Source organism: Cyrtonyx montezumae, unplaced genomic scaffold, assembly GCF_038088225.1.
Source record: "Cyrtonyx montezumae isolate F1298 unplaced genomic scaffold, pur_monq_1.0 scaffold_18, whole genome shotgun sequence".
Lineage (NCBI taxonomy): Eukaryota > Metazoa > Chordata > Aves > Galliformes > Odontophoridae > Cyrtonyx > Cyrtonyx montezumae.
The window spans coordinates 8,481,549-8,498,078 of NW_027071914.1; the positions used below are offsets into that span (position 1 = coordinate 8,481,549).

The 16,530-nt window shown below is 50.7% G+C and overlaps 1 protein-coding gene across 4 annotated transcripts in view; it reads left to right on the forward strand.

Annotated features, from left to right (window-relative positions):
* SH3PXD2B (SH3 and PX domains 2B) overlaps window positions 1-15,199 on the forward strand; it is a 63,401-nt gene extending 48,202 nt beyond the window's left edge. Inside the window, exons 6-15 of one of the 4 annotated variants that reach the window (XM_065734569.1) lie at window positions 207-232; window positions 591-626; window positions 5,638-5,772; window positions 7,279-7,383; window positions 8,057-8,140; window positions 9,644-9,761; window positions 10,951-11,177; window positions 11,396-11,445; window positions 12,088-12,213; window positions 13,096-15,199. In XM_065734569.1, the coding sequence (XP_065590641.1) occupies window positions 207-232; window positions 591-626; window positions 5,638-5,772; window positions 7,279-7,383; window positions 8,057-8,140; window positions 9,644-9,761; window positions 10,951-11,177; window positions 11,396-11,445; window positions 12,088-12,213; window positions 13,096-14,526 (2,338 nt within the window). In that variant the 3' untranslated portion in view covers window positions 14,527-15,199. The remainder of the gene's footprint in view (window positions 1-206; window positions 233-590; window positions 627-5,637; window positions 5,773-7,278; window positions 7,384-8,056; window positions 8,141-9,643; window positions 9,762-10,950; window positions 11,178-11,395; window positions 11,446-12,087; window positions 12,214-13,095) is intronic. The other 3 variants (XM_065734571.1, XM_065734570.1, XM_065734572.1) reach the window with 3 other exon arrangements.
* The last annotated feature ends 1,331 nt before the right edge of the window (window positions 15,200-16,530 follow it).

Here is a 16,530-nt window from a genome sequence, read left to right on the forward strand (position 1 = left end):
AGCTTCCTTCTGGGGAAGGCAAAAGCATTAAATTACTCAGTGAGAGGAGGAGAGATGCAAGGCTGGTGTCTGGTCCATGGGATGTTAGCTGGTGTGAGGGAGGTCAGCAGCACCACTGGGACCAGCGCTGCTGTACTGTCCTGTATAGGTTTCCTATGGCCAGCTGTCCCCATCCCTCTGCTGACACTCTTCCTTCTCTTTTTCAGGGAGCCCATTGGAAAGAAGAGATCTGGTAAGCACTCCTCCCCACTTCAGTTACCCATCTCCTCCTTTCACCCACAGCCTTAGCTTCCCAGTGCTATGCAGGGGCCTAGCCCCATGATGAGCCCTGCTGCCAGCCCCTGTGGGGCTCTCCAACACACCATGTCCCCTCCCTGCATCCCTGTGTGCTCCCAAAAGAGGATGGCAGTGAGAACATGAAGACTGAAGTTCCTCACTGTCTCTGCAGGCGTCCAGGAGGGATGGGGTGGCAGGTACCCGCAGCTCTTGCAGTCTGCTCATTCAAGTCATATCCACCACTGCAGTCACCCCCACATTCGTGTCCCTCCTCCCCTCACACCTTGTCTCCCCTCGTTTTGTTCCTCCATCAGGGTTTATCCAGAGAACGTCCTCTTTCCTGCAGAGAGGTAGTAACCCCCGCTCTGTCCCTGGGCCTTGCTCTCGCTTTGCCTTTCACTGGGGGACACTTGCTCTGTCTGGGTTTGCATCAGCTGTCACATCCTCATAGCTTTCTGTGGTGGCTGGTGGACACGGGGTGGTAGCAGTGAGGAGGTGTGACAGGCACAGGACCGTGTCACAAGCCTCCACTGAAGGACAGGGCTTTGTCTCCAGCCAGGAATGTGCCATCATGGTGTCACAGTGCCTTCGGGCCTGGAGGAGTGTCTGAGCTGTGAGGTGACCACTATGGTGCAGTGGCACTTTCTGCTTCGGGGTTGTACCAATTCGGGAGCCTCTGGGTGGGTGGATGGAGCTGGGATGCTCTGCTCCTCTGGAAAGGGGCATATCTCTGAAAGCCCTTTGGTTGATGGGTTTTAGTGGTTATGTGAGGGCATCTTACAGCTGGAGGAGTTTCAAAATGGGACCAGGACCTTTGGAAAGGGAGATCTGAGCCGTGGCTGAATGGAGATGCTGCTGAAATAACTGTGGAAAGATTTTTGGCCTGATAGTTGATGCTGCCTTAAGCTGTATAAGCAAATTTACTTGTAGATAAGTGGGTTCCTCTCTAAGGCGAGAAAAAAAAAGAACAGGGAAGACTCAAAGACTGAATTCTGCCTTATTTTCTGTTTGATCTGGAAGGCAATCTCCCTTGACAGCTGCTATGTCCCAGCCTCTTACTAAGACAAGTTATAGGATGTGCATGACAAACAGATGTTGTCTGCTCCAGTAGTGGCTCCTGGTTTTGCTCCGTCCTTATAGCCAGGTGAACTCCTGACTGACTAACAGGGGGCTGCATGTGGTTAAAACCTTTGGACATGTCATACTCTTGACAGATACAAGGTATGTCTGGTGAAGCTGGGCCTTGTGAGGGTTGTTTTACAGCTCTCACAAGCCTTTTGCAATCAGAGGCTGCAGTTTTCACACTAGCTTTCTCCTGCTGTGGTGGTGTGTCTTACATAGCTTTGTCGAGAGATGTGCTCAAGGTTTTGCTTCAAGCTGAGTTATTCCTTTCACTATAAACCCATGTGGTGGCATAGAGAAGCATCTGGCTGTGGGTGGGATGAAAACAGGCTGTGCTTTTTTTTCCCATCTCCTCTCTTTTGATAGAGCAGAGGCAAAATAAAGACACAGAATCCCTTGTCTTGCAAATGTCTCTGGTGTAATGTCTCAGTGGGAATGTCTGCTGGGTAAGGGAGGGGTGTTATGTTTCCCTGTGAGAACAGAGTGTGTTTAGATCAATTTTATTAAGCAGGAGAAAAGAAGACCTGTCTAGGATTGAGGAGAATAAAACAAAACAGTTATGCAGCAGAATTTTTTAAGGACACTGGCTGTTGGAGAAGCAGGAGCTTTTCTCCTGTTTGTATGGAGCTTTGTTCTGCCATCTCATTTCCAATGAGCCCATTTAGCTAAGTGGGCTTATGGGAAGCTGTGCTCTCCCTCTTGCCCTCTAGGCATGGCAGGTTGACAAATGATGTCGTGAGGGCTATGCTCATTGGGATGCTGTTTGCTTAGCACCATTGAGAGAGAGGGAATTGAGACTTTGGTTAATTCCCAAGCCAGAGCCCTGTTCTGGCAGGACAGGCTGCAATGCTTTGACTGTGGCACTGGCACTTGGTTTGGCCATGGCATTTGTGCAGGGAAAGGTGTGTGCAGTAACATTCCAACGAGCTGATGCTGTGTGCCAGATGTGTTCAGAGACTCCTCTCACTGTCATGCATTTTCTGGCAGAAGAAGCAGAATTTGGTTCTGTTACCATCACCTGCAGTCCTCTCCTGCCTTGAGGAAGCCCTTGATGGTTCATCAGTCACTCAAGCCAGGCCTGCTTTGAGATGGCAGATAAGCAGTAAGGCGCAAAAATAAAAGGCTTTTGTAATATAACCTCCTTGTGGAGGGGGCAGCTGATAAATGCTAGCAAAGAAAAATAGCTGGAATTGCTTATTTCTGCAGCACTGCCAAAGGGGGCTTCAGCTGCTCTTCTGAGAAGTGCAGTGCTTCTGAGCACCTGGCAGGTTTCCCATGGGCTTTAGCCAAGCACTGGGTTGCACAGTGAGTTAAAGTGCTGCCCACAGCTTTCTGTGGGGACTAGGAGGCTCAAGGGATGTGAGTGGCTGTGGGGAGGCCCAGCGACAGAGACTCGCCCAATGTTAGTTGGTGAGGATGGTTTCCCATTTGTTCCCCACGGTCTGGGGTTCCAAAGACCGACTTGGCCACTGATTTAGGTACACCTGATAGCAGTTGTCATAATCAGTCCCCAAGATTCATTCAAACATTTCTGTTTGTTCCTTCTTTCTGAATTCTGCAGAGGCACGATTCATAGGTTCATTGTGGCACCAATACAGTGCATAGAAGCCTGAGACCGTCTCAGCAGTTTTTATTTGGGTGGAGCTGCCCTCGAAGAGCTCCCATATCCCTGTCAGCTTTATTTCACACGCCTTCTCGTGTGGCCGTATCCCTTTTGCTGTGCTACACATTGTTCCCACAGTGGCTTTTGGTCTGAAATTTGTTTTATTTGGGACAATAAGCACAGCTCTCATATCCTACAGCAGCGATAGGAGGACTGTTCTAAAACTCCAGAGTTTCTGGCACAATTTTAGATGATTACATTTATCCCATTGCTATTTTTAAGAGACTGAGTCTGCCCATAAATAGGATGTTTTATTGTTGACTTGGCCGTGTGTTTTTGTGGTTGAGGACGATTACGCCAGGTGAAGGTGCTCCTCAAATTAACTCCTACTTCTTCCTCCAAGCTTGGTTTACCAGTTCTGTTGCTGGTTTAATAGGTACATTGGAGGATCCAGAATTGCCCACTGAAACTACAAATAGCCTCAGAGCATTGTTTGTAATTAGAGCTGGGGAGGCAGAAAGGAGAGTATTTCTCTCTTCCTGGAGCTGTTATTCTGCTCTCAGGGGCTGAGTAAATCCTCTGATCACTTTAAGCACAAACCTTTAGTTGAGTTAGTAAAACAGATCGTCCCCAAATTCCTGGCATCCTCCATTCACTTTAGGGGCCTATTTTTAATTTTGTCTGGGGCCCCACCTCTGGGTTTATGGCATGGAGGAAGTTTTCATTAGTGGTAAGAGATCCTTTGTACTTGGCCAGCTCACCTGCAGCTCTGCAGAGGGCTGTTTATAGCAGAAGGGCATGGACAATTTGCCTCTTCTTCCTTTAAATAAAGACTGTCCTGAAAAAAGACATTGTTCATTTAAATCTTTGTTGTGGTCATTCTTCCTCAGAGCCAGTTGGAGAGGTGGTGACCTGAGGGAGCAGAGTGTTCCAGACCTGCTGTTAGATCTCGTCCATCTCTTACTCATCCTTGCTCTGCTGATTGCAGGATCATGCCCTGCAATAGGTTCCATCATAGGAAAGATCTCAGACCTCTTACGGTGGGGAAGCCATTAGGTGGTCCTGTAGTGTAGCAGCACCAGCCTGTGGAAGTGTCTCCTTGATATGTAGCTTCATTTGTTTTGCCTTTATATCCCAAGGGACCACCACTCTTTGTACTGTTTCTTTCTCACACCTTCCTGAGCTTGGGAGGTCACTTTCTGATGTATCTGCCATGCCCTAGCAGCCAGAAAGCAGCAGTGATTTCTGCCTCTGATCCACAACTGGAGGCCCCCACAGCTCCAGTAAGCGTGACTTAACAGCCGCACTCAGGTGTGTGAGTCTTCTGTATCCTTGTGCTATAATAATTAATACTGCTCTATTTCCAAAGCACTCGGCAAATATTAATTAATTCTTACTGCACCTGTGAGAATTGGGTAATATAACAGTATCCTCAGCTGGCAGGCTGTGAAGCTGCATAGCAAAGTGCTGTGCTGGAGGCTTGGGACAGCAGGGAGAAGAGTACAGGCACTTCTGGCACCTTTTTGCTCCTCAGAGGCTTTCTCAGGCAGATGGGCAAGTGCTGCCCATGCTCTGAGTAACAAAGTCACTCGGTGCAAGGCTGAGCCCAGGGCAATGCCCTCAGCAGTGGGGCTGAGTAGTCTGAGTTCAGCACTGAGCATCCTCAGCTGTGCAGAGCCCTGGGTTGCTTCGTGATCACCCTGCACGTGTGACAGCAATGTCTGTGCACTTGTGGGAGTGGGGGAGTTTTGCTGCATGTGGAGAGATGAACTTAAGGGCACGTTTCTAAAGCAGAGATTGATTTGATTTGAAAGCTCTGTTCTAGTGCTGCCCTGGTAAGTGATGCCAAGCAAAGGGGATGGGTCCATAACCAGAGCACTCTCCTAAATGAAAACGTGCTCAGGAGGTATAAATGAGCAGCGCCTTGCTGTGCCTGACAGGTGCCCGCAGGTCCCCTGGTGCGGGGCTGGCTGTCCCCTCGCCTTAGCCTGCAGTGCCACCTTCAGCCTGGCCAGCTCAGCACAGCCAGCCGGAGCTCCCCAGCTGCTTCCATCCCTGTCAGGTGTCAGGCCCCTTGCTGACTCAGGGCATGCTTTGCTTTCTGTGCCTCCTGTCTGTCTGCCCCTCCTGGGTTGCTTTGTCTCAGTGGACACGGAATGGGGATCTTCTGCAGGAGCTGAGCAGTGTTAGTGGAACAGAGAGCTGAGACAGCAGGCTGGTGGTGAGCAGTGGGAAGGGCAGCTATGGGGCTGCTGCTGTACCCTGCAGATGCCTCTCTACCCGGGTGTGCAGGCGTTCAGCCAGGAGCAGCAAAACTCTGTACAGGCTGTGTGTGCTGGGCTGGGTCTGAGCAAGTCCATGTGCTGGTCTCGTGGTGGTGGTGGGCTCGCTTGGATGGCTCTGTGTATCTGAGCAGGAGGTGGGAGCAAGTGCAGGGCCTCACCTGGCTGTACCCATCTCACCTGGCTGCTGGTTTGGTCCCTCTCGTCCTCACTCTGCCCAAGCCTCTGGCACACTTCTCTCACGCTGGGGTGCCCAGGGTGTCCTGGAGCTGCTCGCAAGGCTGCCTGGGAGCAGTGCTCTCAGGAACTGCTGCTGACCTCAGCACACGGCCGGGTTCTTGTCCCCCTGTGCAGGAGCTGACTCTGCCTCGGTCGATCCCTTGGTGCTGGAGCAGTATGTCGTGGTGGCCAACTACCAGAAGCAGGAGAGCTCCGAGATCAGCTTGTGCGTGGGCCAGTTGGTGGATATCATTGAGAAGAACGAATCAGGTACAGAGAGCCTGGCTTGGCAGAGGGCTGCAGGTCTGCTCTGCACCTCAGAGCAGGGCCAAGAATAGCAATCCTGTGCTGTTGGTGTTTTCTTAATAGGAAAGGAAGCAGAACAGCCTCCGGGCACCTCACAGGGATGTACTTGGATGGTCATTTTAAGTGGAATGTGGAGGAAGCAGCTTCAGTCTTGCAGGATTTCTATGTGAATATGGACAGGACTTAGGGATTCTCTCTACAGGAAGCATCTGATTACCCACTGTGCTGAGCGCTAGGTGCCATCCATCTTTTACACTCTCACTTGATGCTTCTTTGTGCTGAGAAATGGGGCCAGTGGATCCCACAGCCAAACAGCAGTGCCAGGGCTGGCAGGCAGGTTTTGCAGACGAGGGGACACTGGTCACAGAAGCCCCATTGTATAGCAGTCCCTGCCCCCTCCGAGAGAGAACGTTGTGCAGCACTCAGCCCTGGTGCAGGAGCACCCAGCCCAGCCCTGTGCTTGCTACAGCTTCAGCAGGCTCTTTCCCTCTGCAAAGGGAAGGTGTTGTGTCATGGGTCCACCTTCTGGAGTTCACTGAAAAGGGGAATTTATTCCCCGAAGTTAATACAAGTTGCTGAGGGAGTTTAAGGGTAAATTATGAAAATAGATTTTAAAATCCCTGAAACCTGATCCCAAGAGGATTAATTGAACCAGCAGCTTTTTGAGAATGAGAAAAAATAAAAGCAACCCTAAAGCAAGTGAAACCTATTAGCACAGCCAATTGCACAGGTATGGCAAATCATTTATTTATGAAATGTCAGCTCTGATTTTCCTTTCCATGCAGGTAGCTGCTGCTTCCCTCCCTGACAATCTAGTTGTGTTTCTAAATGTCTCACTGGTGGGATTCTGAGAATAATGCTGGGTTATTATTTTTTCCCCTCTAAAGACGCAAACAGCTTGTGCTTTTCATAACTGAGGAGCGTGCATTTATTTTGATTGGACACACAGGGTGGCCCAGGATTGCTATGGCCTCTGTGGAGCTGGCCAGGTTTCCACTGGGAGAGCTCAGGTTTTAATCCTGCATTTGCTCTTAGCTTTTAAAATTTGCTGTTTCCACAAATGTAAAGAAGGCGAGAGCACAGCAGGAGTCAGTTATCGATTTGCAGACAGTGTATTCATCTCTGCTAATTAGACTGGGTTTGCTGACCCATGCTGAGGGAAAATGAACCATGAAGAGGAAAAAAAGGAAACCAAATGAGGTGGCTGGAGTCATTCAGTTCTCATACTCTGTCCTGGTTTTTGTGGCTGTGGGGAGGGAACCATACATGTAGATATCGTTAAGCTGCAATTCTCCCTTGCTGCTGTCTGCGCTCCCTTTCAGATAGTGCTTGGCTCTGTTGCTTTGGGGTGACCTCAACCTCTTGTGTGGCAGCACGAAGGTGGCAGTGGGCCGCAGACTCATGGTTGTAGGAAGGGAGGTGGCTTTGGGTTGGTGTCCTTGGCTGAGCTACTTGCTCTTTTCTTCCCAGGCTGGTGGTTTGTGAGCACATCGGAGGAGCAAGGCTGGGTGCCAGCGACCTGCCTGGAGGCTCAGGATGGCGTCCAGGATGAGCTCTCAATGCAGCCTGATGAAGGTAAGAGGTGGCTGGAGACATTTGTCCCAGCTTCTGTCTGCTGTGCTGAGCAGCTTGCAGGACTGTGTACTGTCTGACCTAGTGAGAAGAGCCCTGGGAAGAAGAAAGCCACAAGTGGCACAGTTAAATCTGCCCATAACGATCCTGCCCACACAGTGCTGCACCAGGAGTGAGGCAGGTGGATATTGGCAGTGTAACTGCTGCCCTTTCTGTTCTGCTAGAGGGGCTGGAGGTGCTTTCTGCAGAGAAGACCCAGTCCTGCTATCACGTCTCCTGTTACTCCCAGGGAGCACTGGAGGAAGAGCAAAGGTCCTAGGACAGTTCTTTTGTCTTCTAATCTCATGCAGAAAGCAAGAGAATGCATGAGGACACGTGAGAATAGCAAAGTTGCAGCTTTTCTGTACAGTAAAACTGTATACAGTAAATTTAAAATACCTCTGGAGAACACATCCTTCCCTTAGATCACTGAATGCTCAGAGCAGTGCTGTAGTTTGCTCAGCCCCTTGCCTGGGGAGGTGGGAGGGGGGCTCAAACTGGAAGGGCTCCCAGCATGATCCCAGTGAGTACAGTCTCTGCCTCTCTCTGGTGTCAGCCTTATCTCCTCTTAGACCTGAAGTGCTGCCTCCTTACATCCTCTCTTATCCTCCTGCTTCCCCTGACATGCTCTCCCCAGTCCCATGGAGATACTGGTCTCTGCCCAGGCATGTTGGCCGCCGTCGGACTCTTGGGGACTTGTACACAAGTGGATGGGGTCAAGGTGGACTTTGTAGAGATGTGTTTGGCTGCCGTTGTTTTGTGCCTGGAGCCTTGTTGTGTGCATGTTTGATTGCTTTGCATGTGATGAACATTGCTTGAATACTGCTCAGTACATGCTGTACATGCTCCTCAACCTTCTACCAGGCCTATTCACATCCACTTCTCTTTCCTCTGCCAGCTATTCCTTCTAACATTTTTAGACTTGCTCCAGGTACACAGGCTGAAGTTTCTGCTTTCACCCAACACATTCATGTAGATTTCTTCCAACTGCTGCCTTAGTCCCTGTAAGAGCAGTCCCTGCTGTGAGCCATGGTCCTGGTGTTGGTGGCTCAGCCAGCATCAAGAGAAGAGCCTGCCTGGTTGTGCTGAATGGGGCAGGACATTTTCTGCTTTAATTCATTGACACAAAGTGGGTGGAGAATGAGATCTTTCTACACTTTTGCTCTTCTGAGAAGGCAAAGACATGAAAACTGTGCAGTGAGGATATAAGAATGGCCAAAGGTGTGGGTTTTGGAGACGGTGTAAGGGGCATTTTAAGAAAAGTCTATTGTAGCACTGCTTAAGTACAGAATTCCAAGCTTTCTTGGACTTATTTCAGAAATTATAGGTCCAAGTGAGGGAGAAGGAGTAGGTGGGTAAACCATTTTGGTCTGACAAGCTGCACATGTGGCTGTTAGGATGTTTATCTTTCTCCTTGAACGGCAGAGCATCATGTCCCTGCTTACTGTTGTTCATCCAGCAGACACTGCAGGCCTACTACGTGGTGTTTGGCAATCTCTTGGGGAACACACCTGTTGAATAGGGAAATTCATGTAGACTTGCTGTCATAGAGCAGTTTGAGAGCTACATCTGAAGGCACAACTGTATGTGTGGTGTTACTTCCTCAGGTCTGTGGAATTCCTTTCCCTGTATAGCAGAGAGTTCTTTTCAGAAAAAGAAATCTGAACTGAATGGATACAAGGACCTCTTTGAAGAGCAAGTAGAAGGAGAGTTATTGTGTAAATCAAGAGAAAGAGATCTTCATCTAGATTGTCCATGTTGAGGAGAGTTGTAATTTCTTTCCCTTCAAACACTGGGGCTAAAACTGGAAGAACTGTACATGTAAAAGTGCAGAGGGCCAGCCATCCAGTTTGAGTGTATTTTCTAGCCCCTGGAGGAGTATATTTGCAGCAACAGTAGCCATTTTGGAGAATGAAGTAAAAAAAGCAACTGGAAGGGAAAGCTTGAACAATGTATGAAAGGGATGAAAGGAAAAGAAGGGGCATTCAGTACCTCCTCAGGCTGGCTGTCAGCAGGGAAAGTCACAAAGCTTACATTTCAAAATGCATCCAAGTTTCTTTTGACATACATTTCACTGACATTTCTCTTCCAAATGGTTGTGTATCTCTGTGTGTTTGCACCTACATTGCAAGAACTACTGTTCATAGGAAGCACGTAACCACTGTTAGACAGAGTTCTGGTTTCTGTAGAATGTATCTGTGAAACTGCATTTTCTTTCCAACAGAGGAGAAGTACACAGTTATTTACCCATATACAGCAAGAGATCAGGATGAAATGAACCTGGACAAAGGAGCAGTGGTGGTGGTGATCCAGAAGAACCTGGAGGGCTGGTGGAAAATCAGGTGCCGTCCCTGCTTCTTGCTCTTCCCTGACATCGTAGGCTGTATAAAGCAGAGACCCACTGCACCATCCAAGGGCAAGTCTAGGGCATCAGAGAGGGCAGAATAGCAGAACTCATCTCTCTGCATCCCTACATATTAAAACTGACTGAAATTCAGGGCTTCAGCCAAGCATAGTTGTGGTTAAACATCTTTAAAATCCCTCAATTTCCTGTGTTAAGGAGGTGGACTGCATCACAGCGTCACATGCCCCAGCAGCACAAAGGGAACCTGTATAAGAGTGTTAATGTAACCTCATGTCTTGCTGATAGGAAAAGCAGCAAGCGTCCTGGAGGCAGGCTGCATCCTCTGGCCGTGTTAGGAGGTTCCTGAGGAGAAGAGCCATTTTCAGGGCCAGTTCTGCTGTGTACAGGGTGTGCTGAGGCCAAACACTCCAGTCATCCCAAGTTGATACTTGTTTTCTCCTGGAAGCTCATTTTTGCTTCTCTGTGATCTAGCAAGTGGCTGAACTTGAGCAGGGGGGAGCATATACCACCATTTTCTTAACCTTAAGCTGAACCTGTGATATTGGCAGCAGCAGTGGCCCAGAAAAATGTCCATTGACTTCTTAAGCACAGGAGAGCTGCCATGAGAGCTCTGAAGGCAATTACAAGCTCAGGAGCCTGTGCCATCTGAGTGCAGTGGCTGTATCTCAGCCAGCAGGAGGGCCGCTGGCGTGAGACCCTTGAGCATGGCAGGAAGGCTCCATGAATGTGGTTTTTCAATCAGATCGTGGACTGGTTTTTCTCCTAAAGAGTGCATATGTAGAGCAGGGAACGGGTCCAGGCTGTGCTTCATCCAGAGAACAGGTACATCAATTCTAGCAGCAGCCCTCTGGTTTTCCCCTTTTCTTCCCCCGCCAGTGCATTTCATTCCTGAATTGGTTCCATTTCCAAGGTGAAAAGGAACCTGGGCTTCACGCCACTTCCAACCCTCAGCCCTCTGGCTGCAGTCAGGCATTGCTGTGGCTTTCCAGCTGCCCAGGGGTCACAGAGCCTGATTCTGAGCTCATTTCACTCAGGTCATTGCTTTTGCCACACTCTGTCTCTGGGACATGTGGCCCCATGCTGCAGCAGCACAGTGGGTTGCTCCGTTGTGCAGGCTGGTGGTGGCACTGTGGCTCCATGCAGTGACAGTGCCATTGTCACCACAGGTACCAGGGCCAAGAAGGCTGGGCTCCCGCCTCCTATCTCAAGAAAGGGAACGGAGAGATGTTCTCACAGAAGCTGGGGTCGGGCTCCTCCACTCATTCCTGTGCCTTGGATCTGGATGGCATCTCCCGGCAGCAAGTGGTCACCAGCCGAGAGAAAGATGGGCTTGCTGGCCAGAGGGATGGGAGGTTTGACAGCCGTCCCCTGCCCAACGCTGACATCCGCCGCAGTAAGTGGCAGGTTGGGAAGATGCTGGTGGTGGCTGGGTGTCAGTGCAGCCTTTCCTGCACGCTTCTGGGCAGTATAGCCCAAAAAGGAGGCAGAAAGCTCTGCAGCAAGGTCTTGAGGTGGCACTGCCTTTCTGTTCCCTTTTTCACCTCCCTTCTGGGAAATCTCACAGAACCAAAAGCTAGACCCTCAACAGCATCTGAAATTCTTCCTCTGCAGAGTCGCCGAAGATGAGGCAGAGACCCCCTCCTCGCCGAGATCTCACTATAGTAAGTGTATTCTGAGCCCTCCCAGAGGCTCAGAGACCCGAAGAGGGGAGGTGCCACATACAGTGCCCTGTTCGTGATTTTTTGAAGCATCTGCTTACTGTTTAAGTCATCACTGGAGAGAGAATACTGGGATAGGCAGTCCCTGCCTGGGACCAGTGCAGCTGTCCCTACATCCCACTTGCTAGCTGACATAGGAGAGCAATAATGGAAAAGGAAGCTGAAGAGACATGAAAAAAGAGCTCTGTTCACTGGTTACTCTTTGCTTGGGATGGACTCTGCTCTTGGTCGGGGCTAGAGCATGCATGCTATCTTCCTGCTGTCTTAAAACTTCTGTTTGCAAATAGTATTTAGGTAAACTTTTGGCCAGTCTGTCTGCAAGGCTTGGTTGCCAATGCAATGTAGCAAGCTGTCTCCCTCCTGCTGGAGAGAGGAGTTCTGCTGTCAGTGACAGCCACACACAGTTATCTGTTCATCCTGAAAGCATTTTGCTTCTTTGCCTTGGTGAGGATGCTGTGTGGGCTGAGCTGATCTCACTGGCATGTTTGGGCTACCTGGTTGCTCTGCAGGCTGTGGGTCTGTGCATATGTTGTGTTGCACCTTCTGTAGAAGTATGCTGATGGGTTTTCTTTTTTATCCTCGTAGCCACGTGGTTTGAACCTGCCTAAACCTCCTGTCCCTCCTCAAGTGGAAGAGGAATATTACACCATTGCTGACTTCCAGACCACCATCCCTGATGGCATCAGCTTCCAGGCAGGAATGAAAGTAGAGGTGAGTCTGTCACCTGCCCTCCACACATCTTCACTTCCTGATTTCCACTGCTATGGGACTTCTTCCAGGCAAGAGCTCCCTTTCCAAGCAGAAAATGCCACAGTGTTCTGTGTAAAATCCAAGTACATTGGTGTTTGTGACCTCTGGACACTAATGTCACAGGCTCTCTTACAGCAGGAGAGAAACCTGTATGAGTTTGTGAGACTTTGGAGGCCCTGGTGCTTTTGTGGCCTTCTGGCCCCTAAGAGGTGTGTTGTCTGAGCTCATGGAAAGTAAAACTACATTACAAATAGGGGTATAGATGGTGGTTTTTGTCTTATTTAGGCCAGGTGTAACACTAAAAGCCCGGAGCTGCTTACCTGACACAGTTAGTTTTGCTCGCGGAATCACATGTGGCTTTGCTTTTCAGACTGTACTCTGTGCCTTTCCAATGGGGATTTTTCCTCTATGGTTGCCCCAGTTTGCTCGTCCAACATCCCAGTCCCACTTCAGGAGTACATTGAGCCCAGCTGGCTGCTGATCAGCGTGGTGACATTGGTTCCTCACTCCAACAGTGCCACACAGTGGCCATTGCCAGCACCCAGCATCCCAGCTGCGTGTGCTGCAGCATCCTTGACGTGACTGTCACTCCTCAGTTGTGCACATCCCCTTAGCAGGATTCCCTCCTGTTTGGATACGTCTTGTGCTTTTCATGCTGAGCTGAGCATACAGTTGGAAAAAATGTTTTTTTCTGGATTTTCACATGATTATTTTGATATCAAATTAGGGAAGTAAAAACCTCGAGTGTGTGTGTCACCATGATGTCATTTTAGAGATACCAAGCATCCCATTGTTTGCAGAGGGTGCATGAGTGCCCATCTGAGGTTTCCTTTCCTCCTGCAGGTTATTGAGAAGAACCTGAGTGGCTGGTGGTACATTCAGATTGAGGAGAAGGAAGGCTGGGCTCCTGCTACGTTTATTGATAAATACAAGAAAACCAGCAATGCATCCAGACCAAACTTCTTGGCTCCACTGCCCAGTGAGATGGCCCAGCTCCGGCTGGGCGACGCCGCAGCAGAAAGCGGTGCCGTAGAGGAAGCAACAGGACCATGCAGGCCTCTGCCGGAGGCTCCTCCTAATGGCATGGATTGTGGTGTGAAGTGGGCCAAGGACTGGAAGGGGAAGGAGCCTACTGAGAGTGGGGACCTGGCCTTCACTTGTGGCTATGAGGAGATCTCAGACCGGGATGTGGAGGAGAAGCCCAGCCTGCCACCCAGGAAGGAGTCCATCATTAAGTCAGAAGGCGAGTTGCTGGAGAGGCAGAGGCCCCCCCCCAAACCCCCGGGCATGATTTTGCCCATGATCCCCCCAAAGCAGTCAGCAGCCCCAAAAGACAGCAAGAAGCCAGAGCCCAAACCTGAGAAGGGCAAACTCTTCCAGCTGAAGAATGAAATGGGGCTGGAATGCGGACACAAGGTGTCGGCCAAGGAGGTGAAGAAGCCAAACCTCCGTCCCATTGTCAAGCCAACCAAGCCGAAAGCTGAACCTATGGAGGACAAGCCTGAGCCCATCACCCAGAACCCCTTCTTGAAGTCAAGGCCTCAGATCAGGCCCAAACCGGCTGCAGCTCCTCGGACTGACCCTCCTCCAGCTGATGACAAACTGGACATTTGCAGCCTGCGAAGCAAGCTGAGGCCTGCCAAGGGCCCAGAGAAGCCCTCTGAGCCGGACCCCGCCGCCAGTGAAAGCTCCTGCAGTAACCCTGCAGTTGTAACAGAGGCTTCTGGAAGGTTTCAGGAGCGACCGAGCGTGGAGAGCAAAGCCCTTCCCAAATCCCCCCCAGGCCCGGCCGTCACCCCGCCTGCCCGGGAGCCCGCACCGCAGCGCCCGGTTGTGCCGCCCCGCCGGCCACCACCACCCAAGAAAACAACATCTCCTGCCACCGGGCCTGTGCCCGAGGCCAGGGCATCCCCGCTGCCAGGCAGGCCCATGCTGGTTCCCCCCAAAGCCAGGCCCTTCCTGTCTGCCGCCATCCAAGACGAAGCCAAAGTGAAAAGCAGCGTAGGCCCAAAGGTAATATCCAAAGCGGTGGAGAGAGGGGGAGGCAGGGAGAGGACGTCAGCCCTCTTCTCCAACCCAGACGTCGCCAAGGAAGCTCTCTACGTGGCTGTGGCGGATTTTGAAGGCGACGAGGAGACCAACAGCTTTAGAGAAGGGACTTTGTTTGAAGTGCGTGAGAAGAACAGCAGCGGCTGGTGGTTCTGCAAGGTCCTGACTGGGGGGCCCTGCTGGGAGGGCTGGATCCCTTCCAACTACCTGCGGAAGAAGCCATAGCCTGTCCTCTGTTTACACGGTTGGAGGTTCCCCGTTCTCCCACCTGAGTATTTAATTAGCATCTTAATTTATAGTTTTCCATAAGGCTGGCTTTAAAAAAAGATAATAATAATTGAAATCCCATACATTTCAGCTGGTGCCCCTCTTCCCAGCTGTGGGCTCCCACCCACTGCCCCCACCCCGAGCTCCTGCTCTCTCTTGGCCCAGCAGGGCAGCCCTGCACGTGAGGTATGGTGGCCAGCCCAGATCTCCATGCTGGGGAGAGCCTTGGTAGATGGGTTTTGCCACCTGTACAGGGAATTCCAGTAGCAGCAGCAGCTGCCGGGGAGACAAATGCAGCTTGGTTTGGTATCAGTGAAGGAAATGTGGCCTCATGGATGGATTTACTTTTCCCTGAGTCATGGTTGAATGTTTTATGTCCTATTGCTTGGTCCAGGTGTGTAGCACAGTCATAGAGGAGATGTGGCAAAAAGGGGAGGGCTGTTGCTCAGAACAGCGTGTCCCCGTAGCCCTTCATGCATGTGCAGACACGACTGCACGCTGCAGGTGCTCCGGGCTCTGCCTTGCTTTCCCTTGCACGTGCCATGGGACAGACCCATGGTCCCTCCCCACTCTGCAATGACAAGTGTTAACTTAAACATCCTCATGGTGGGAAAGAAAAAAAAGAAGGAAAAGAGAAGAAAAGTGCACATGCACACACAGATACCACATCCTCTCTGCTGACCCAGGGCACGGTGCAGGCTGTACCTTGCTGTGGTACAACCCAACAAGAGGTGTTTTGCTTTGGTAGCTGAAGAATACTATGCAACACACAGAGGACCACAGTGACCCCAGAAGCCTTGGAGAGAGGATGCTTTGCTTCCCTTCCGACATAGACTGTGCTGCCTGTTGGACTAATAGGGGACCACCCGTTCCCATGACCCGCCAAGCTTCCCAGGGCTGGCAGGCAGCAGCCAGGTGGGTCTCCCAGTAGGTGCTGATCTTATCAAGTGCAATCCAGAATGTGGGAGCTCAGCTCCTCATTGCATCCAGTTGTGAGGTGTGTCTGGTGCTCAGGTGCTCCCTACTTTGTCACCCCAGCTTTCTGTCGTCCTGTCCCCAGGTGCTTTCAGCTCACCCTGTGTGTTGGTTGGCTTGGGGGGAATCAGGTCAAACGGAGCCTGTTTTATTTCCACACTGACACCTCTGCCTTCTGGGCCTGATCCTGCTGGCAGTGATGTTTGTCCCAGTGGGAGGATATATGTGGTCTGGTTGGCTGCCACTGCTTTGTGCTGCTTTCTTTTGCAGATTCAGAGCTACATTTCTCTCTCTAGAAGAAGCTTTGTGCCCTTCAATTCTGTGAGTTTATGGTCGACCATGTGCCCTTTCTATTCTAATTGAGTGGAAGTGCTGCAGATGTGGCTCTGCAGCCACTTTGGCTGCTGAAAATGATTAATGTTTTCCTTCAGATCTGGGGTTGATGGAATTGAAGACACGGAGTACCAGAGGAGTGCTGCCCACTCCCCTGTGCCTCTCTGCCTTCCCTTGTCCCACACTTTCTGCCCTGGAAACGTGAACTTAAAGATACCTCTTCCTATATGCAGAATGAATATGGTGGTATCTCAGGGCAGGGCCTCACCAGGAAGGTGATGTGGCAGTTCATCCCAACCCCACTGTAGCTATAGAGAAACCCCAACCACCCTTTCTGGAAGCCTGAAGGTTCAGTTCCAGCTGTGGGCACTCATGTACCACCATTTCTGGCTGATTTCTCTCTTTCCCACCTGCAGTTTTCTCTGATCACACATCAGCTTTCTCATCAGGCTGACTCACCTGAGCTGGCAATAAGCAGTGCATCTGCAACCCAACCCAGTAAGAGCCACTTGTGTGGCACATTAAGAGGTGTTGATGTGCTCCCTGAAGAGTTGCACAATGGGTTTGGGGAGCAATGCTGCCTTGTCTCCAGTAAAACTCCTTTGCTGTGGCGTTGAGCGGGGCCAGGCTGAGTTAAGGCAGAGCTGCCCAGCT